The 21,066-nt window shown below is 44.6% G+C and overlaps 2 protein-coding genes across 10 annotated transcripts in view; both read left to right on the forward strand.

The window, feature by feature from the left end:
• The window catches only part of DGKD (diacylglycerol kinase delta), a 58,262-nt gene extending 48,539 nt beyond the window's left edge, over nt 1–9,723 (forward strand). For 8 of the 9 annotated variants that reach the window (XM_005495133.4, XM_014272808.3, XM_074547026.1 and 5 more), the window contains 7 exons: nt 918–1,069; nt 1,829–1,940; nt 2,107–2,199; nt 2,538–2,657; nt 2,984–3,101; nt 4,331–4,461; nt 5,577–9,723. In XM_005495133.4, the coding sequence (XP_005495190.3) occupies nt 918–1,069; nt 1,829–1,940; nt 2,107–2,199; nt 2,538–2,657; nt 2,984–3,101; nt 4,331–4,461; nt 5,577–5,666 (816 nt within the window). In that variant the 3' untranslated portion in view covers nt 5,667–9,723. Of the gene's footprint in view, nt 1–917; nt 1,070–1,828; nt 1,941–2,106; nt 2,200–2,537; nt 2,658–2,983; nt 3,102–4,330; nt 4,560–5,576 lie in introns of all 9 variants that reach the window. The other variant, XR_012581605.1, reaches the window with a different exon arrangement.
• A 146-nt stretch (nt 9,724–9,869) lies between these two features.
• Nucleotides 9,870–20,092, forward strand: PROC (protein C, inactivator of coagulation factors Va and VIIIa). The gene is made up of 9 exons (XM_074547033.1): nt 9,870–11,784; nt 12,137–12,220; nt 12,597–12,757; nt 13,677–13,701; nt 14,218–14,328; nt 15,000–15,140; nt 15,492–15,601; nt 16,508–16,625; nt 19,430–20,092. Exons 2-9 carry the CDS (start codon nt 12,154–12,156, stop codon nt 19,990–19,992), a joined length of 1,296 nt encoding a protein of 431 aa, XP_074403134.1. The 5' UTR covers nt 9,870–11,784; nt 12,137–12,153; the 3' UTR covers nt 19,993–20,092.
• The last annotated feature ends 974 nt before the right edge of the window (nt 20,093–21,066 follow it).

A 21,066-nucleotide genomic window follows, 5' to 3' on the forward strand; every position in this document is an offset into this window, starting at 1 on the left:
AGTTGCACACTCAACTTTGTCTCAACTTACTCTTGTTTTTCCTGCTGTCCTTTTAAAGGTCACTGCATGCCCCTTCTTTCACAGAGCAAACCTGTCCTGTTCAGTTGAAGTGGATTTCATGCATGTGACCCTGTACCTTTGGTAACATTTTTCAAGTGTGATTTGGGATATATAGTTTCCTAAACTGAAGATGGAAACACTCAAATTCCCTTATTTGGCCTCATCTGGCCCACTATAGAGTCCATCAGCAAGAGTGAGATCAGCAGGTAGCTTGCACTGAGCTGACAGAGCCTGGTTTCCAGTATCAGAGGCAGTAGGGGAAGGGATTGCTTTACCACAGGGCTCCATAGTTTTCATTCTCACCACATTCAATATCAATCCTTCTACATTGGATCTGTTTTGCTTCTTCCCACATCACTACCTGCTGCCCACAGGAATATCAGTAAGGTTTCAGATGTGTCAGATCCTAGCTCTGAGTTCAGATGCTTGGCTCACCAATTCCTAGGGAAGCCCAGTTTACTTCCAGATAAGGAGGAGCCTTGAACATTTTTAATTTCATGCCCTGAGGTGTCACAGTAATACTGAGGTGTAGAGGTGATACAGCAGCTCAAAGAAAAGACTGCCACCAGTAGAGAATTGTTGGATTTTTTAGTCTGGCCCTTAGAACTGCCTAGTAATTTTGACAAAAACTATGCTTAAGCAGAAATTCAGCTAAGGCAAGCATATGGCATGGAAGACTTCATCCCAGCCATATACTTAGCCTATATACTTAGCAAAGCTATAGGCAACTTAACTGCTGGGCTCTGCAGTGAAAAGTGCCTGTACCAGATCTGCATATTTTACAGGCATAGGCACAGTCACTGGGTTTTTCATAGAAGTTTACAGGGTACCTTATATTTTGCTTGCTGTGTTTTTAGGCATTTGAGAGCACCCTGAAGTCTTGGGAGGACAAACAGAAGTGTGAGCTGTCACGACCCTCCTCTTTCTCCCTGCAACCAGAGATCATGTCTGAAGAAGAATCCACCCAGATCATCCAGTTTGGTCAAGCTGCAGGTGCTCTGATCCACAGGTGTGACTCAACTTGCTGTTGGTGAATAGAGGCTCTTTAGGGCCTGGAGTTCTTGTCCTGCTTCCTGTTTCTGGAGAGACTCCTGTTCAGCTACACTGCTGGTCCATGTTACTGAGAGTAGCATCATTCATTGTTCACTGTCCCACCTAAACAAGGACTAAAGCTGGATAAACTTTCTTAGGCCATTTTGAACAAAAATTTTTACTTTCATGAGCAAACACGGATCCTTTAATTCTGAAAGAACCTGTTGTCTTTGAACATAAAGTAGTTTTTTCAGAAGAGAAACAAAAGCCTCTCAAGAAGCTCAGGTGACAGCTGGGTTGTTGTAACCTTTATGCCTGGCAAAAATTTTTGTACAATGCCCAGAATGTATGCTTTCCTATTCATCCTTTAGTCAGGCATTCCATTGGGCTTCTGAGAGAAAGCTCCCAGAGTCATTAGAGAAGGTTGCTGTAAGTGCAGCTGCCTTTCCCATCACTCTGGTCATACTGAAATGTCTGGGTTGTATTTCAAACTGATCCCAGTTTGTGTGCAGAACTGAACATGTTGTGACTGTGAGAGAGCTGCATTTCCCTGCCTGTGCATGCTCAGTGTGGCAGGAGAGCTGCCCTGCTTTGCCACAGGCTGTGCCCCTGCTGTGATCCCAGCTCAGCTCATAGCTTGTGTGGGTGTTTAAATGGGATACCCAGTCAGGAGACATCTCCTGATTTGAACATATGCAGTGTGATGTGCTGATCCAGTGTGTAATTCTCTCTTTAGCATTCGGGAAATAGCTCAGTCCTATCAGGACATGGAACAGGAGCTTGCCCATGCTGTCAATGCCAGCTCCAAGTCTATGGACAAAGTCTACGCTAAATCCAAGTCTACAGAGGTACTGCACTCACTTGGCATCTCCCATTTTGTCCTTGCTCCAGAGCTCTTGGTTTTCCATTCTGGCTGACCAAGAGTAGGCTTTGCTAGTCTAAGACTTCTTCCTTTTGACTGCTCAGACCTGTGCACTTCCAAACTTAACTTGTACATTAATTGCTTCCCTGCAGGGTCTGAACTGCAGCCTTGTTGTAGAGATGGTGAATAATGTCAAAGCCCTGCACAATGAGACAGAGCTGCTGCTGGCAGGCAAGATGGCACTGGTAAGGACCACAAAGCAGGAGGAAAAAAGCAGCTTCTCACTTCCTTTCCTTTCCTCCTATTGCCTTACCCTAGCATTTTGCTGGTCTTGGTCTCTGTAAGTCAGTTTAGATGTTATCATCCAGGAATCATTTGCTGCAGAAAATTTTGCTACATGGGTGTGCTGTGGAGCTTGGAGCTCAGAAAATATAAGAATTGTTAACTTGGTCTGGGCAGAGTACCTGCTCTGCACTTCCTTTCAGAGGAACTGCTTTGTTAGCTGGGAATTTCAAGGCAAGGGTCTGGCTGTGTGTTTTACCATGAGGCTTTTAACTCTGCCTTTCTTCTATTCCTGATCCAGCAATTAGATCCTCCACAGAAGGAGCAGCTCCAGGCAGCCCTGGCAGACATGGATCTCCAGCTGAGGAAACTGGCAGACATCCCTTGGCTGTGGCAGCTTATGGAGCCCGGTGATGAGGAGGTGAGCAGGACCAAGGCTGTTTTTCCCTAGCTGTTCTCTTTTTCCCTAGTTGGCTCTGTGTCTTTGACTTCCTGTTACTATATGACTGATATGAGAAGAAATTATTAAGAAAGAAACTTGACTCCCTGGGGCTAAAGAAAGTAATTTCCTGCCAAGATCCTTCGCGTAACATGGGATCAACTTTCTCTGCTTCCTTTTCTGTCTTGATCAGAATGAGTTCAGGATTTTCTTTTCCTTTCTTTACAAGATCATGGAGCTGAGCTTGTTGTTCTTAGTCCATTCCAGTCAGTTTATGTGTGCTTGATTTTTCCCTTCTGTTCTTGCAGAACCAGATGCTGGATTATTCTAAACGCAGCCGCAGTGGCAAATTCCGCCTGGTGACCAAGTTTAAAAAGGAGAAGAACAACAAAAATAAGGAGACTCTCAGTAGCATGGGATTGCCGGGTACCAAGTCTGCTCATTCATTGTGTCTTTTTGTCACATCAGTGTGGTCACACCACTTCCTGTTCTCTGTCACACAACCTCTCCTTCTGTTTCACCTGCATCTGCCTCTTCTTGCAGGTCTAGTCAATCTTTTTCATGTGGCAAACAGCTTATTGCTCCCTTCTGAGTCATGGTCCACCTGTACCATGCCAACATTCCTGAGCAGGAACAGGAGGTACCCTCTGAAGAACTCTCCCCTACACTGTGCACATTTTCATGGATATTTCAGAGGGTGCTTAGGGAAGTGAATTTGAGGATTTCGGCATTTTAAGTATGAAAATGACTGCGGGGCCCAAGTCCACGTAACTCCAGTCTTTTCACTGCTTGTTCTCTATGATACAGTAAATGATATTTTTCTCATTGATTCACCTTCAGGCTTTAATCAAGTTTCATGTCTAATTGCCTGGGGAGCAGGTGTTCCCTGACCTTTAATCCTATTGGTCAGTAGATAAAAACTGGCCACGAATCAACAAATTGCCATTCAAGACACTTTCTCTCTAAATTGGTCTAGTTGATTTTTGGTTTATGCTCTCCTTATGAAGGCTTTCTTCCAAAATTCAGAAGTATGACCTGTTCTGTTGGCTCTGGGTCCTGTCCTCTGCCATGGAGTTGTGGATACAGTCTCCTGTCTGACAGGCTGGTGTTCATTCACTGCCTCCCAAAACTTGGAAATTCTATTATTCTCTTATTAAGAGACTGCAAGAAGGTGGAAGTTGAAACTCTTCCTCTCTCCCTCAGACAAGGGGGAGAGAGGTTGCCATTTTGTTTACTGAGTGCAAGTGGTTGCACATAGTAATGTGCAAATTAATATACACTGTGATTCTCCATCATATATTTTATGAATCTGTTGTTTTGTACACAGAATTTACACAATTAATTTACTGTTCTTAAACAGGGGGGTAAACTTGAAGAAAGTTATCCCTATCAAAAGATATGCCATCTCATCAAAACAAATATGCACTTCCTCCTGGCTGTACTGCAGCAGGCCTCTTCTTAAGAGAACATCTCTTACCTTTTTTTGCCCTACCTCCTTCATTTGAGATCGAAGGTTGTGCTGCCCTCCCCTTATTTAGAGGCTGTGATCCTGCTTGTCCTCCTCCTCTGGCACTGAGTGCTGTGGTGTCCTCATCTCTCCCTGTCTCCTGGGATTCTGGGTACTCAATGCACTCCTGCTTTTCCATCTCTAACAGTTCACCTCTGGGGGACGGAGGAGGTTGCGGCGTGGCTTGAGCACCTCAGTCTGTGTGAGTATAAGGATATCTTCATCCGCCATGACGTCCGGGGCTCTGAGCTCCTGCACCTTGAACGGAGGGACCTCAAGGTACTTTCACGGTCGGCTCATGAGAAATAGCCAGCTGCATCTGCATGACCTCCTGTGCTGAATGTGCTTGGAAGTGGTCTGCCTGCTGTTCATTCCAGGTGCCTTGGCAAGATGAACAGGTTCACTACAGCCTCGTTTTATTTTCTCACCGTTTTGGGTCACCTGGTTTTTAGTGGCAGGGAGGTAGAGGAGCTGGTTGAGGGACCAGCTGTCCAGTTCTGCCACAGCTTCCTGGAGATGTGATACAGTCCAGCACACAGATTGCCAATAGTGTTCTTGAGAGTCTCTGATTTTAATGAGGGAAGTTTGTCTCAGCTACTGTACCATCTTTGCAAAAGGTGCTGTAATTGGGAAGATTTGGTTCTTACTGTGCAGTGACTGGACAAATGGATCATCATACTTCTTTATTACAAGAAAAAGTGATTGTGCACTTTGATGAGGCTTATGGATGGAGAGAATCTTTTTTAAGAGGGCTTAGTAGCCACATTGCACAGCTTTTCATCTCCTCACCAGGAGACATTGTTTCTACTGAGAGAAATTAAAAGTGGTGATTTGCATGTGCAAGAGACTTGTGTCTCATTCTGGTGACTTGCATAGAGCAGGAAAACACAGTTTTTTTTAAGTAGTGTGTGGCATTTGTTCAATGCCCCTTGAACCTTTATTTATCATTTTTACCATCTTCCCATGGTGATGTTTGCTGTAACCTGTGTAACTGACCCCTCTGCATGTCATCCACCTACAGCCTGTGTTTGTTGCATGGTACCCAGCTATCAGATGTGACTGGTTAGTTCCTCGTGCATGTTTCAGCTTCTAGATTTGATCCTTGACATCTATGTGCTCTTCCTGTTCTCACAGCCTTTGACAGCCCAAGCAATTTGTGTTCCTGGCTAACAGTCCACAGTTGTGTCTCTGCATTGCTCTGTGCCCACTCTGCATTCCTTAATAGCTTTTTGATGTGTTGGTTTGAGACTCTGTATATAACCCTCAGGTTTGGAATTTTTCTGGTTGGTTTCCTCCTCTCTTTGTAACTGGCTGGCTAGTTTGTAACTGTTGCTTGGCCACCTAGAGTTTCCTTCTGCCTTTCTCTTAGTGTAAGCTTTTCTTTTTTCTTCCAGGACCTGGGAGTAACCAAAGTGGGTCACATGAAGAGGATACTGCACGGGATCAAGGAGCTGAGCCGGAGTACTCCTGCCAGCGAGGCTTAGCCTCTGTTTTCACAGCCTGTGTCTACCATTCTCACTAACTGCACAGCAGTCACCTCACAAAGCAGATGTGCTCACAACTATCTCTGCTGAACAGCCAGATTTTAGCTGTTCAGAGCTCATATCAACCAAGCATGGTGCTACTTTTTTCCTGTGGGGTATGGCTGCATCCATTGGAGAGGCACTTCCTCTGTGGTTGGCAGAGCCTCCTGGAGAGAACTCACTCACTGTTTGAAGAGCCATGTCCTGTGTCGTGGGAAGTTCTGGTTCCAGGGACAGTGCAGGACTCCTGAGAGCTGCAACACAGATACCTTTACTGGATAACTTCATCACAGTAGAATCATTCAGGGCAAAAGATGTATCGGCCAGTCTTAATTCAGGAGCATCTGACAGTCTTTTCAGATCCAAAACTTTCCTGCTCATCTCTGTGTCACACCTGTATTTAGCATATTTAAGTGGGACAAAGCCTCTCCTTTCATCTTACTATTCCTTTTTTAATGCATCTGTAGTTGTGTGTAATTTGCATCTGAAATTCGAAGCCAGTGCAGACCTCTTGCAATGAATATCAAGTGATTCTCATTCACTCATGCTTTTGCAACAAACAGTGCATGTGCTTCAGACAGGATTTGCACCAGCTGGCAGGGCCTTCTGCTGGGCCTGCTCTCCTCTACCAGCCAGGGGCAATGGGACAACCCTTAGGTTTTCACCAAAAATGTGCTGCTGAGTCATCACAGACAATTGTTCAGAAATTCCTGGCAGTAAGAAAAGAAAATTCTGGAGAGCAGAATAGTTACAGGAGATCAGCTCTGATGTTCCTTCTTCTGAATTCATCTTTGGGAGACCAGGTAAAAAGGAGAGTAGAGCTAATGAGCTGTTTGTGCTGCACAAGAAGGGAGGTATAGGACAGCTTGCTTCATCCTGGCGATGGAGCAGCATGACTGGCACTGGCCAGGTGTAGCTTCCTGCCTGTTCAGTACCACTTCTGTGGCCACAGACATGAGAGCTGTTTCTTTACTTCAGCTTGCAGTGTAGAAAACTATTTCTGTCACAAAAGATGTGACTTAAGTCTAGTACTTGTATCTTTTCACCTGTCTAGGTCTCAGTAGCTTTTCCACCTTGCTTCTGTTTCTTGCTGCCTTGCTCTTTCACTCCAGGGTGATACAAAAGATTAGAGTAGCTCACTTCTCCTGGGCTGTACCCCTAAAAGATTCCATATGCCGTCAAACACTGGGGCTTCTGTAAGAGCGCTAAGAGGAGGAGGATTATTACCAAGCAAATGAGCATCATAATGAAAACTGGGATATGTAGATAAATTGCCTTTGGTACCAGCAACAGTGGAGCATGGAAAAATTATTGCCTCTGAATCAGTGTTTCTAGATGGCTGACCTCAGTTGGGTGGCTGTTAAAGCCCAAGACCAGCATGCAAAGTTACATCACCATCTTTATCACTGCAAAGGGAATTTGGCAACAGTCAGTGCTGTGAGATTGAGAGACAGCAGAAATTTTTAATTACTCAGTCATTTTCTGTGTATTTTTTTATTATTATTACAGAGTGGCATTTGTCTGACTGTGTCTGCAGACAGAAAAGTCCACATGCACAGTGGCATAAAAGATAATTTGCTGAGGACATAATTCTTTTTTTTACTTTTTAAGTAAAGGATTTTAAAGTAAAGATTTTTATCAAATTGATATCACTTCTGTAGTCTAATAACAATCAGTCAAGTTAGTTTATGTAAAGATTTGTCAGCTTATAAAGGTGCTGGGCTGATTTCATTTCAGCTGGGCAAACTCCATTGAATTCCCTAGTATTTCACCCAGGGTTATTGTGACTCTGCCTGTCTGTTGTAACCAGACACATTCACCCATGTGTCTCCTCACAGCCTGGCGAGTGACAGGGCTTGTGTTAAAACTCATGAGAAGGTAAAAGAAGACTAAACATGCTAGATCTAGCTAGAGACATTTACAGTATAAATACTGTGGGGCCTGAGCTGGAAATATGTCCAGCCTTGCCCTGAATGTATTTCTCCTATGTGTATGTTGGCAATTGCTTCCATAGCTGTATTTGTTATTTATCAGTACAGACTCCCTCTGTACTGAATTCAACTATATTGAATTCCTGAGGTATCAGGTAAGTAAGAATTGCAAGCATACTGTATTGTCCCACTTGCTTGTTGAGGCACAGAGCAGCATCAGGATGGAAAATGAGGAGAAGTCTCAGGAGAGCCCCAGGATGCAGCCATCCCCAGTGGTGGTGTGCAGTGACCTCACAGTGTGTGCATCCCACTGTCTATCCCAGAATGGTTTGTTTCTGGGACATCCATGTGCCTTCCAGGAGAGTGCATCAGGGGGTGAGGCAAATGATAACTCCAGAGAAGAGGTGAGATCTGTGTTTGCTCCCATCTGCAGTGAACTTTCCCCAGCAGCCTCATGGTTAAAGATGCATAAACAATAAGCTCTTGCCTTGCATAATCCTTGAGGGATTAAATTCTTGCTTCCATAGAAACAGCTCCTCTCTACTCTTCCTGCCCAGAGCAACAGAGGAATCCAAAGAGTTTTTACATTCAGGTGCATTCCTTAATTCCATATCCATCAAGACCTGCTGGCCATTAGCCATTTACATGAGTGATGAGGCCTGCACAGATGCATCTTCATTTCTGTTGCTTTTTTGATCTGTGTGTCAATGCCTTCAGATCCTTTTTGTGCACATGCACATCTGTCAATGGGTTAACAGCCACTATATTCCTGTCTTACTTATCAGAGGCAGGAAGGGAGTTCTTCCTTCTTTTAAGACCTAGAAAATGAGATCCACATTTAACCTGAGTGCCTTTGGATATTTATTAAGGTTTAGATCTAAGAAACCCCAAAGGGTTGTAGTTCTGTATATCTCACTGGGAACAATGCAGATTTCTGTTGGCAAGATTTTTGTGAATAGATGAAGACAATTTGTGTTGCATATCAGTGAGCTCTATCTGCAAAGTAGAGAGCCAGGTAGCACTCCTGGCTACTGCCTGTTCTGAGTTTCTCTTCTGACATCTGATAATTTTTTGTGGGAGAAAAACTCAGGAGCGACAGTTAGTAAAAAATATGCTGCTTTGCCAAAAAGAGACTGTCCAGCAGTCTCAGGAGCACCAGCCTGAGAGAAGCTAGAACTGCACATATCACACAGGTGTTTAGTCCCTGAAGAAACACAGCTCCTGTGAAAGCCATACAGCACCTTCTGTTCACATCCCTCACCCTGGCAGTGGCTGCAGTGAGCTGGGCACGAGGTTTCTTCTGCTTGGAAGAGGCTTCAGTCTGTTCTCTCACATTCTGGCACCATCCTGGATATTTAATGGCAGATTCTGGGGAACGATGGTTTGGGCTAAGTGAGATTGTGTGCAGTGGAGACTGGAGGGAGGTTTGGCTCTTGGCAGTGCCCTGCCCTGGGCTGCCCTCGGGAGGGCTGGTACAGCCTCTCTTCTGTACCTTGTGGGATGTCAGCAGGAGCCAGCACAGGGGCCAAGGGGAGCTGTGCTGCTGGGTGCCTGGAGGTGCTGGCCTGGCACCTGGGAGCCTCCAGCTCTGCTGAGGCCTTCTTGTGTCAGTGCTAAATCTCTGCCCCCAAATCACATGGAAAGCTTCGATCATTGTTTTCATGTTATTTAAAACTGTGCATAATAGTGATGTGATTTATAAAACAGACTGTTTACAAGACATATTTTGTATCTTAAGATGTGTGTACTGTAAAAAAAAAAAGGAAAGTATGAAAAATGATGTTTTTCTACAACTGTCAGCAGTGACTGCATGTCTGTATCATTGTCCACCGACCGTTGTTCCTCAGGGGTCTCCCCACCATCCCTGCGATCCTGTTGAAAGCATCGGGAAGCAAGTGAATCCCTGTACAGTCTTGGGAAGAAGGTTTTGTGCCTTAACAATGGGACCTGCTTCCCTCCTATTTATTTTGTTAATTTATACAGTGATTACCATGGAAATGTCTCTTGGGGTTTTTTGTACATAGTTTACTTGTTGTAAATATGTTTTTCTTGTATATAAAGTAAACATGTTTCTGAGCTTCCAGTAAGGATTCTCTGTTGCTGTTTTGTTGTGAGAGGGCTGCTGTGCCCATCAGGTGGGAGCCAGCTAATAAAAACCTGTGCTGTGATCAAATGGTTTTATCCTGGCTTGCATCAGAAGTTCAGAGCTTTTCCTTAGAGAGGAATGAAATGGTAAATGTAAGTGTTGTAGACTAACTTTGTAGCATTTTTTGTGTTCCTTTAATTGGCATGGAGTAGAAGACATCAGTTTAATTTTTTAGCTATGTCTTGTGGTGAACAAACGATATTTTAAATGTGGTGCTTCTGCTGGTGCTCATCTGATCAAAGCTCTGCTGACAGCAAACCCACAGCTCAATGGGAACACTGTCAGACTCAGCAGGGCTGTGTTGGTTACCCCTCCTCAGGTGCTGTTCCTGGCCATGGTGCAGTGCCAGGATGAGATGGGAGCAGTTGTTCTCTCCTCCAGCTGGGCCTCTGTCTATTCCATTTATTGCAGGCAGTATGTACAGTGACTGGAGTAATTTACAGAAATGTGGGAGAAGTGAATTTTCTTGTGAAATGTAGGAACTGAGTGTTATAAATGACACCTGTAAACTTGAAACAAAAAAATTTGGTGTGTTTGGGTGAGCAGTTCATAGAGTGGATTGTGACAAGCTTTCTCTTCTGTCTGTGCAGATTGGTGTGTTCATAAGATGCTGATAGGAAACTTCCAGCAGATTTGTTTAAATTGACAGGATAGTTGTAGAGTTCCACAGTACTGTCCCAAAGTGGGTGGAAAGTAAGTTACAATGGTCATGAATGTTTTCTGTGTGAAAAACATCTTTGTATGTGATAATTAAACAGAGTATGGAGAGAATAGGGTATGGAACAGGAACATCATTCTGATGTTACATACTCTTGCATGATGAAAGTGGTAAAATTTTCATTTTACTATTTTTCATTGGTTACCTGGAGCCAGAATAAGGAGAAAATAAGAACTACTGTGTTTACTCACATGTGCATCATTCCCCAAGTGTCAGGCTCTGCTTTAAGTGGCACTACAGAAAAAATGGAAAGAAGGCAACAGTAGAGACAGAAGATACTCTTACCCCTCTGATACAGGTGAATTAATTTTGGTCTTTTTTTTAATAATGTGGCAGAAGCTAATAGCAAAAAACTGACTGCCCCACTCAGTGTGTCCCTGAGGACTCCTGGGTGCACAGGTAATTTGCATGAAGATGCCATATCTTCAACATCATCTTCAACCCTGCAGAGGGTCATTAGGCATTGGAAGGGGCTGCCCAGAGAGGTTTGGAGTTCCCCTTACTGGAGGTGTTCAAGGAATGACTGGATGTGGCACTCAGTGCTCTGGGTGACAAGGTGGGGATTTGGTCACAGCTTAGACTCAGTGGTCTTGGAGGTTTTTTCCAACCTCAGTGATTCTGGAATTCTGCCCAGCTCACAGAGGTGCCACTGCAGGCACTGTTTGCAGAGAACTTGGACATGCTGATTCCTACCACCTCCAATGCAAGAAAATTTCTGAAAAGGATTGGGGGTTTTCTCTAAATGTTTAGTGTTTACAATTCAATAGAATACTTTGTTCTGATGAGAGCTAACCCAGCACAGCATAAGCTGCAATTTGCTGGTACAAGCATCTGGTATCTGCTTAGGGCTGTCAGTGGGGGTTAGTTCCCTTTGCTATTTTGTGGTGGAAGCTTTGATGAGAAAGTGAAGTGAGAGGACTCTTATAAATTGCAATATGTGTCTCTTTTGGGTGACTGTGCTGTGAGAAGAGGGCAGGATCTCTCAAGAGACCGCAGCACTGGGTATGTACACTTGCACATTATATATATAACCATTTCTACTCACCAGAGAATCAAAAGGAGAAAATGGTTTGAGAAAGGCAGAGTGGGTGCCTCAGCTGTTTTACTTTTCCCCTGTATGCTGGTAAATGGTCAAGCTCTCCCTGAGCACTGTTTGTTTAACAACTAAAAAGAAAGCATTTCGTGTCACTCCAAAGAGTAAATATCTGAAGTTATGGATTAACTAAGTTCCAGCAGAGCTCATGGAGGAAGAACAGATCACACTGATTCCCACTGAATAAAGCAGTAAGTGCTTCAAAAGTATTGTATCCTTTGAGATTTCTAAGTACAGCTTGCTTTAATGGAGCATGAAACTTGTAAAAAATGTCCAGTGACAAGGGGAGGGTGTGAGGACAGGCCAGAAGTTTTCTGGGAGGGCTGCTGATGTATTAAAGGGAACGAGCAAAGCAGTCTGAAGGGACCTTAGTGAACAGCCACTCCAGAGCTGGAGTCAGAGACAGGGCACAGCAGAGCATTCAGCAGAGAAGTGGCTTTCTGAAAAGCCAGTGAGTGAGCTGGCTGGGTGGGAACTGTCTGCAGCAGGGTCTTGTGTCACTCAGCAATGTGCTCTTCTTGATGCCTGCCCTCTCCTCCTCAGGTGACTCCTGCTGCAGGATGTGGAAGCTCCTCACTGTGGGGCTGCTGCTGGCTGCCTGCTCTTTCTGGGGCTGCTGCACCTCAAGTAAGCATTCTTTTGAGAGCTGTCCTTCAACCTTTCCCAGTCACTGCAGTTTCATTTCCTGCTCCTCTGTTAGTCAGAGGGAGTGGCTGGAATCATTCCCGTTAGGAGGGTTTGACTTCCTCTCGCAGAGGTTGACAGTGCTGGGGCCATGGCAGCTGCCTGGTCAGAGCCCTGCTGAGCCCCATGAGATGTCAGAGTACCACAGGGCAGAGACTGGAGCTTGCAGCACAGCACAGACAGCCCATGGTGTCTAGGGCAGCCTCTCTTGCTGTACTGGGGAGAGGCTCTTGTTCTCCTAAGTGTCCTTTGGGAAGCACCACTAGGAGTTTTCAGCCAGCTCTTTTCTCTGCTTCTGCTCTCACCTTTTTGCTTGCAGTATTTTACAGCAGTAAAGATGCAAACCAAGTCCTGAGAATCCAGAAGAGGTCAAACACTTTCCTGGAGGAGCTCAAGCCAGGCTCTGTGGAGCGTGAGTGTGTTGAAGAGCGCTGTGACTTTGAGGAGGCCAGTGAGATATTTGAAACCAGGGAAGAAACAGTAAGTTGGTTTGTTTTTAAGGATAAGATAACTTAGCCAATCAATGATTTTCTTAAAATATTGCAATCCAGGGCACAGGAGATCATGCTGTCAGTACTGAACATGGATCTTTTCTGACTCCTCAGGTGTAGGCATGGTTTAGAGTGTCCCTGTGTTACAGTGATTGTCAGGTTACCCCTCTATGGGCCACAAAGCTTGGCTACTCAAGCATGTCCCACCTGGCCCACCTGGTGAGGTTTGGGTCCTAGACAGTTAATTCCAATCCTTGCTTTGACCCCACTAGCTACTCTTGCTGCTACTAAGTTTTTCCCAGTCTTTCCAGTCATTCCCCTTTGTTGTCCATTCATCAGTCCTGGCTGCTTTTCAGTGTATCTCCCAGGTCTCTCAGTTATGCGTGACAAACATTTCTCTTATCACTACGTTCTTTCTCTCCTTCTCCAAACTCCTATTTTGAGTTGGACACTATATTTACTGTCTGCTGATTCCTGCCCCTTTCTGCACTCCATTGTTGTGTGGGGTTGTACTCCCTGTTGCTTTTTTTAGCAGAGTAGGCTCAAAGCATAGGATTACCCAGTCCTTGCTGTCCCTCAGATCCCAGAGGAGAGAGGGGCTGTCCGTAGAATGCCCATGTTTTGTCTAACTGGGCTCAAGTGAGCTCGGGTGACCTACCTGGTAGAAAGTGCCAAGAAAATAGCCTGCAAGGAGAGCAGGGGAGCCTGTGCTTAGTACAGACAGTACCGGGGGATCACTGGCTGGTTTTCTTGGTTTGCAGTGCCAGTCACTGCACTACCAGGAAGAATGAGACCGATGTTACGGACCCAAGTGCTGTGTCCTGTTGGCCAAGACCACAAAACACTTAAAATTCCTCACTTGTGAAAAATGGTGTTCTTGCTGTAATACAAGTTTTATTTCTCCACAGCTAAATTTTTGGAGCAAGTATGTAGGTAAGTAAAGACACTGCTAATCACTTCTCTGTGCTTCCTCAGGAGTTACTAGTACTCAGCCTTCCTCCTTCCATGTGTCATATACTGATTCAAATTCTCATTCTCTCTCATAAGGGATGTGCAGAGGATGTTTTCCTGTTCTATCATACAGGCAACCTTCCTAAAACACTTGAGGTGCACCTGTACCTATCATCAGTCATCTTCCCAGAGTTAAGGAATTGGTGAATTGCTTTGATGCTCTAACCACGCCTGATGTGGTCCAGCAGTAACCTGCTCTGTCCTGCCTGCTTCAGGCTTTACTCTTTGCTCCCCTTCTGCCCACTCCACTCACTCTGCAGATGTAATTGAGAACGCAAACAGATGGCCCTGCCTCTGGCCAAGTGCCACAGAGGTGTCACCATTAAGTGCCAGAAACATGGCTGATACTTGGGAGTCTGGGGAGGGTCTGTTCATGTTGTTGTTTGATCTGTGAGCTCTGTATGGTTCAGCAACTGAGTTTTCCTACCTCTGTTTCAGATGGAGATCAGTGTAAACCAAATCCTTGTTCCAACGGGACCTGCAAGGACAGTATTGGAAAATTTTCCTGCATCTGTAACAAAGGCTGGGAGGGGGTTTTGTGCAGTTATGGTAACACTGCATTTAATCCACTATAAAATAACATCCTTTGTGACAGGGATCTCTGTGTGATAGGGATGGACACTTCAGTTATTGCATGGCATATTCTTTCTTTATACTTTCTTTACTAATGTGGTTTCTCTCTTGCTTCTTGTGCTTATCTAAAGCAAAATTAACTTTGTATTGCCATAGGATAATTTTAAAGATATGAGATATCTAAATTTTGGACAATATTGGAAATAACTCTGTGAAGCAGGGGTTTGCTTTAGAATTGAGAATTATGGTGGGGTTTTTAAATACAGGGGAAAACCCAATCCACTGCAAATATTTTATTATTGTGACAGTTGCTTCCTTGAACAAAAGCTGGATACCATATTTAGGGATGAGCTTTGTATGTCATGTATCATCAACAGCTTTCACTGTGGGATTTGGCACATAGTGACAGGGCATTTTCTGTTCTCCAGTCTACAGTAAGCTGTTTCCTCCATCTCCCCTCTCCCTGATTTTGGATCTAGGTCTGTTTGCTCTCTAGAGCCCTGTGTGTCATTGAAGCCCACAACTGTAATTCCAAATCCATGGACAGCTGTTACCCACTTGAAGCACGATGTCACTTTGCCACCTTACCTTTCTGTGACTCTGACTTCCCAGCTCCATCTCTCTCCTGCTGTTTGTTTTTCCCACAGAGGTCAAATACAGCAACTGTTCCATGGACAATGGGGGCTGTGAACATTTCTGCAGGGAGGACCCTGCTGAGCAGCATCGCTTGTGCAGCTGTGCATCGGGGTATCAGCTCAAGGATGACCACACCACGTGTGAGCCTGTAGGTAAGAGCAGGGTGTTTGTAGTGCAGCTTTGGCAGAGGATTATTCAGACTGATGTAAAAGACTTTTAGGGGAGATTTGTCTGCAGTGCACTTTGTACTCATTTTCAAAACATCTGTTCCTGAAGAGTAACTCTGCCTGCATTTCCCAGCTCCATACCCACTTTATGGCCATTTATCCATGTGTGTCTCAGGGAGACATAAAAGGGAGTCAGGAGTCTGCCTCCTCTGCCAAGCACTGAGAGACTTCCAGGAAGCCTCTGAACAATATTGCCTAGGTTAGACAGAAGAAGTCCTCTAAAAAGAGGATTGGGTGACCTGGACTTTGCTAGTGAATTCTCTGCCTCTCCTACAGTGGAGTTCCCCTGTGGAAGAGTGAAGTCAGACTACATTGAAGCCAAAGCAGACTTCAATATTCGGCTCATTGATGGAACAGCTGGAAGAAAGGGAGGCAGCCCTTGGCAGGTAAGGAGAAAGGGATTCTTTGCCACAAATAGCTCAGGCTTTTCCTGAACTGCTCTGCCTCCATCTCTGCTCCAGAAAGGCTCTTGCCTTGTTACTGATGGTGTCGTATGAAGGTAAGGTTCCCTTTGCTTTTTCAAAAGCATCCCAAAGGTTGGAGTAGCAGGAAAAAATAATTTAGTATCTGTGAGGATTCTTGACCTTGTTCCTCTTGCCAAATTTTTGACCTTACTGTGCCCAACACCGCCAAGAGAGAAGATGGTGATGGCACTCACAGCAACTGCTCTGTTGCTCCATCCTGGGGAACTCATGGTGTGTGATGTGTGCTTCAGCTCCTGCAACAGCCTTCCAGTGGGAGGTGATCTTCCTGCCCTTTCTTAGAAGCCTTGTCTGTCATAAATTCAAGTTAGCAGGCTTAATCAGCAAAATATGCCATGACAGGTTGGCTTGTCACAAAGAAAAGGGAGACCTCACAGATCTTACCATGGAACTAATGAATGCAAATAATTAGGGCCTGGTTCCCTTTGATATTAAAGGGCCTTTTACACCACAGCATGTGAGCTGCAGCCTGAGATGATGCATGGTATCTGGTGTGGGACACACCCCTTATTTGTGCTCTGTATTTCAAAGCTTTGAGTACAAAGTGCTGCTTTGCAGTGACCAGCATCACCCCATGCTGATTTGGATGAAGCCAGCCCTCATTCAGGAAGGACATTCAAAACTTTTTTGTAGATATTTCACAAAGACTCTATTTATAGGGCTTTTGTCCCCCTGTAGAGCTTTGGCTTCAGTGAATATGACATTTGGTGCTTGCTAAGTCTGGGTATTGGGCAGCACCCAAGAAGAATGAGTACAATATTCTGTGAGCTGTGCTCCATGCAGTGTCACACTTCCCTTGTCTTGTTTCAGATTATGCTGCAAAATACCGAAGGGATGTTTCTGTGTGGGGGTGTTCTCATCCATCCATCTTGGGTCCTAACAGCAGCACACTGCCTTGAGGAACACAAGGGGTTCAAAGTTAAACTTGGTATGGAAAATCACCTGTCCCTGTGTTTTTTAAATATAACTGTTTATTTCTTAACATTTGTCATCTCAGGGAAAAGACTGGCAAGTTCTGAAGACAAAAGTCCTTGGCTGTAGGAGTGGTCTGTATACACACTATTTAATATGCACCTTAGCTTAAAATAAAGTTTAGTAAAAATCTGATTTCATTTGAGCTATTTGAGCCTTACTCTGGAAGCGAGCTGATGTCTACTGAGCACTGCTGCTGGTCTGTAAATTAGAAAGTCTTGGTCTCTTCTACCTGTGTTTTTCTGATGATGAAAATATTTAAGACCATCCCAATACTGAAAAAAAAGTCTTGATCCCAGAAGGAGAATGTCACAGGGTCTCTTCCTGCCTTTTCATGTATTTAAACACTGTTACTTAAGAATGTTTCACTGGAGAGGTGCTGCAGAATGACAACACTGCCTTTACCTGCTCTGCTGCCCTGGAGCATGAGAAAATGTCATTATGTCAAATAAGTGCTTCTCCTGAATTAACAAAGGTAATTAGTGGTTCATTCACACTTAGATTTTTTTGACATTTTTTTCTATCTAGCATTGGTGCTGATGCATAACAGTTCAACTGTTTGCTTTCCATTAGTGAAAGGATAGATTATTCTCTGTATTTGTGGAGTCCTGCCAATATATTGTCTGTGTATACAGCCTTAAAAATGGGTATCTGTGTGCATGTTCCATACACACTGTGGATGTGCCAGATGCTAGAGAGCAGAGACAATAAGTTTATGTACATCCAACATAAAGAATGAATTGAAAAGTGTGTGATGTAGCCTTGGGTCCTCTTAGTGCCAGAATATTCACTTTTTCACAGAGACACATCTGTCACCAAAAAAACAGTTATCATCAGAAAAACCTGGAGACATCTGTGAGCGATGAGGAGGAGAGTTCTGGGTGAAGACATTGCCCTGTGCATGTGGACAGCCAGGAAAGTGTTGGTACTGAGCCTGCACAGGTGCTGCTCAACCCGTGTCTGTCAGGCTGGGATACCCCACACCCTCCTGGACTTGTCTCACTGCAGCTTGCCATCCACAGGAGCAGCTGGAGGGGAAACTTGCATCTGAGTTTACACTTAGCTTGGGGAGAAGCCTTGTAGCAGCACTCATGTGGCTTTTTATTGTCTGAAATAGAAAGTTAGTTCTCAGAGTAGCTGAAGTTTTGGAAGATGGATTTGAGTGTAACACAATGTTCCTGTTTGTGGCTCTTGTTCCTGCATCACCAGCCTAAGAGCATCCAGAAGTGTGTTCAGAACTCCCAAGAAGATAGAACAGATAGGTGGATGTAATGACTAAATTCAAAATCATGTTTCTGCCTTCACAGTTAATATTTTTGTGCCAGCAGCAAAATTATGATGGTCCTTGTTGTGTAGAAGGAACTTGATGCATTTCCACAGCCTCTGGGTTCAGTACCTCCAGGTGTACATCCAGGATTTTTGGAATTTAAAACTCTGGGGGTGGATAACTGACCAGAAGTCAAAGAGTGTCCCCCTGGGGGTGAGGGAGTCTGTCACTGCAGGGCAGAAGGTGTCACCCAGTGGTTGGTGGGTGCCTCAGGATGGAGACAGCCGGTGGCTGTGCTGGTGTGCAGAGTGTGTGGCCCCACAGCAGGTGTGTTCCTGCACAGCCACTCTGCCTCCCTCAGAGGAGATGGTCTGATGGTGCTTGAGTCCAGAGGTATTTCTGTGGCCTAAAGCAGAGTTTGTATCTGTCAAGGCAGGAATAAAGCCCTGCCAGCCAGCCCCCAGCCACAGTGGCTTCAGGCTGCCTCAGGGTGCCACCAACACTGTCACCACAAAGAGATTGTGATGGGAGAGAAAAACTGATTTGTGATTGTTGCTCAGTACTAGCAAATCCATCAGGGGCTGGTGCCACTCAGCACAAGACATCAGAGCAGGTTCAGCTGTCTGCTCTGGCCACGTGTGAACTGTCCATTGTCTGTCTGCAGAGGAGCAGGGAGAGAGACTCAGAAATAAATGGTCTGGAAGACCAAGATCCAAAGCTGGGATTAAGAGATCTTTTGAGAATATATTTCTGTAACTACTGTGGTTTGTAAGTCCCTGTGGTTGGAGACGCTCCTTACAGTAAAAAACTTGCAAGATCTCCTTGGCAGCCTGCCAGAAAACCTAGCCCTGCCTTTCCTATTGCAATGTATCACAAATGCCTTCTTCATTTCTGGCCCTTTTCAATGTAGATTGTTGCTTGCTGTTCCATAACTGCTTGGCCCATGAAGTAGCCATGATCATGTAGCACAAATAGCAACTGAGGAATCTTCAGCACTGAAAAATTCCTTAAAATACAGATGTAAGATTTCAGAAAGGAATAATCTTTCCTGTCAGTCAACTTTATCTTACAAATGCTGACATTCAGCCATTCAGGCCCTGGCTATGCGGTGTAAAGCTCATATCCTGTTGTTAATGTCCTGTTTTGTGGTGTGCTTGCTCTCCCAGCTTTGAATGCAGGCTCCAAGGAGGTTGTGTTCCTCCTGACTCACACTGCACAAGTGTACTGAAATATGAACACCACAGGGCAATTTGGTTTTTCAGCTGATGACCAGAGCTTTAGAGCTGTAGAGGTATTCATCATTTCTGTAAATATGAAAAGTTTAGAGATTTGTCCACCTGTTAAGAACACTGTTAACTTAGTACACAAATAGTTGTATTACAAGAGAAGTAAAAACATGGAGTGCAGTCCTAATACCCGGTGTATTCCAGATGCTTTCGTCTTCACACTAGAGGAAGCTTTGACAGCATCTGCCATCTTGTTTGCTCTTCCAGGTAAATTCCGTTTCCGTCCTGAGGCAGATGAGCAAACCATTTGGGTTGATAAATGGGTGACGCACGAAAATTACACCAAGACGACCTCAGATAATGACATAGCCATGCTGCACTTGGCTGAGCATGTGATGTATTACACATACGCCCTCCCCATCTGCCTTCCCACCCGCAACCTGGCGGAGCAGGAGCTGATGAGGAGTGGGAAGCAGGCGGTGGTGACGGGCTGGGGCACCATGAGCGAGCGGAACCACACCTACGCCCCTTTCCTCAGGTACATCCAGATCCCCATCGTGCCCCGCAACGAGTGCGCCCAGGCCATGCGCTCGCACGTCTCTGACAACATGCTGTGTGCTGGGAGCCTGGGCGACAGGAAGGACTCCTGCCGCGGGGACAGCGGCGGCCCCATGTTCACTAGATACAAGGATACTTGGTTTTTGGTAGGGCTGGTCAGCTGGGGTGAAGGCTGTGGAAGAAAGGGGAAATTTGGAGTCTACACCAAAGTTAGTCAGTACCTTGAGTGGATCCAGCACCACATAGATAAGTCAGCTCCTTTGAAGGGTTAATTCTGATCCAGAGTCTGGAATGTTGTGACTCTGTGCTAGTGACAGTATACACTATAATGTACTGTCAGATCTTCAGTATTAAATATTGAGTATGTGCTAACCTTGTGTGCTGTTTTCCTTGGTATCTATTTTTTTTTCTCATTTACATTGGTTTGTTGCAGGTTATGTTTATTTGTGGCATGGTCCTACTTTAGCCTTAAAGGCAAGAAAATATCCTCTGTTAGCCGAGATGCTGTCCATACAGCATCTACATTGTAGAAAATAAGGTTGTCCATGGTCAGACAACTCCATCTTTGAAATAAAAATGTCAGTTGTGTAAAATGTCTGAAGTGGCTGGGGTGAAGACAGGAGGGAACACAGAAAAGTGTTTTGCAAATAACCCTAGAGATGCAGTTCTGTCATTTCAGCTGTACTGCAGGGATTACCCACAGTAACTTTTTTGGTTTGCTCGGTATTTGTATAATTTTTCTTTAAACCCAGTGAAATTTTTATTACATCATTACTTCCTCCAGTTCTTCACACCTTACTCCAGTGTTCACAGATAGTTGATTCAGCAGGTGGCTGGAACTTACCTGTATTTTCCATTCTTTGCACACTTGATGCCACATTTTACCCTCCCAAACTTGTTTAAAAGAGAATGGGAACTCTCTTTGGTGTTATTCCCAAAACACCAAACAAACACCAAAACCAAAACAAACAAAACCCAAAACAAAACAAACCCCACTTTAATTCCAAGGTTTTGCAGGCTCTATTTATCATGAAGTCTGTAATTCTCTTCTAATTAACAAGTAAGCAAACACTTCTGTTCATTCCTGTTCTGGTGGATGCAATGGGCTGCAGGCTGTGTTAGCATTGCTGATGCTTTTACTGATAAATCCATGTTTGTGTCTCTGTCTGTGTGCGTATCAGTAAACAAAATAAAGACACGCAGCACCAGTTAGTCCATAGGAAGTAGCAATAGTCCAAGGAGGTTTAATATCACAATTTCTACTTGTTTCTAATCTTATACTTGAGACTTGTTAAATATAATTGGTCTTGTAGAAAGAAAAAGGAAAACTGTCTCTGCTGTAGTGA

This window comes from Zonotrichia albicollis, chromosome 9 (genome assembly GCF_047830755.1).
Source record: "Zonotrichia albicollis isolate bZonAlb1 chromosome 9, bZonAlb1.hap1, whole genome shotgun sequence".
NCBI classification, from domain to species: domain Eukaryota; kingdom Metazoa; phylum Chordata; class Aves; order Passeriformes; family Passerellidae; genus Zonotrichia; species Zonotrichia albicollis.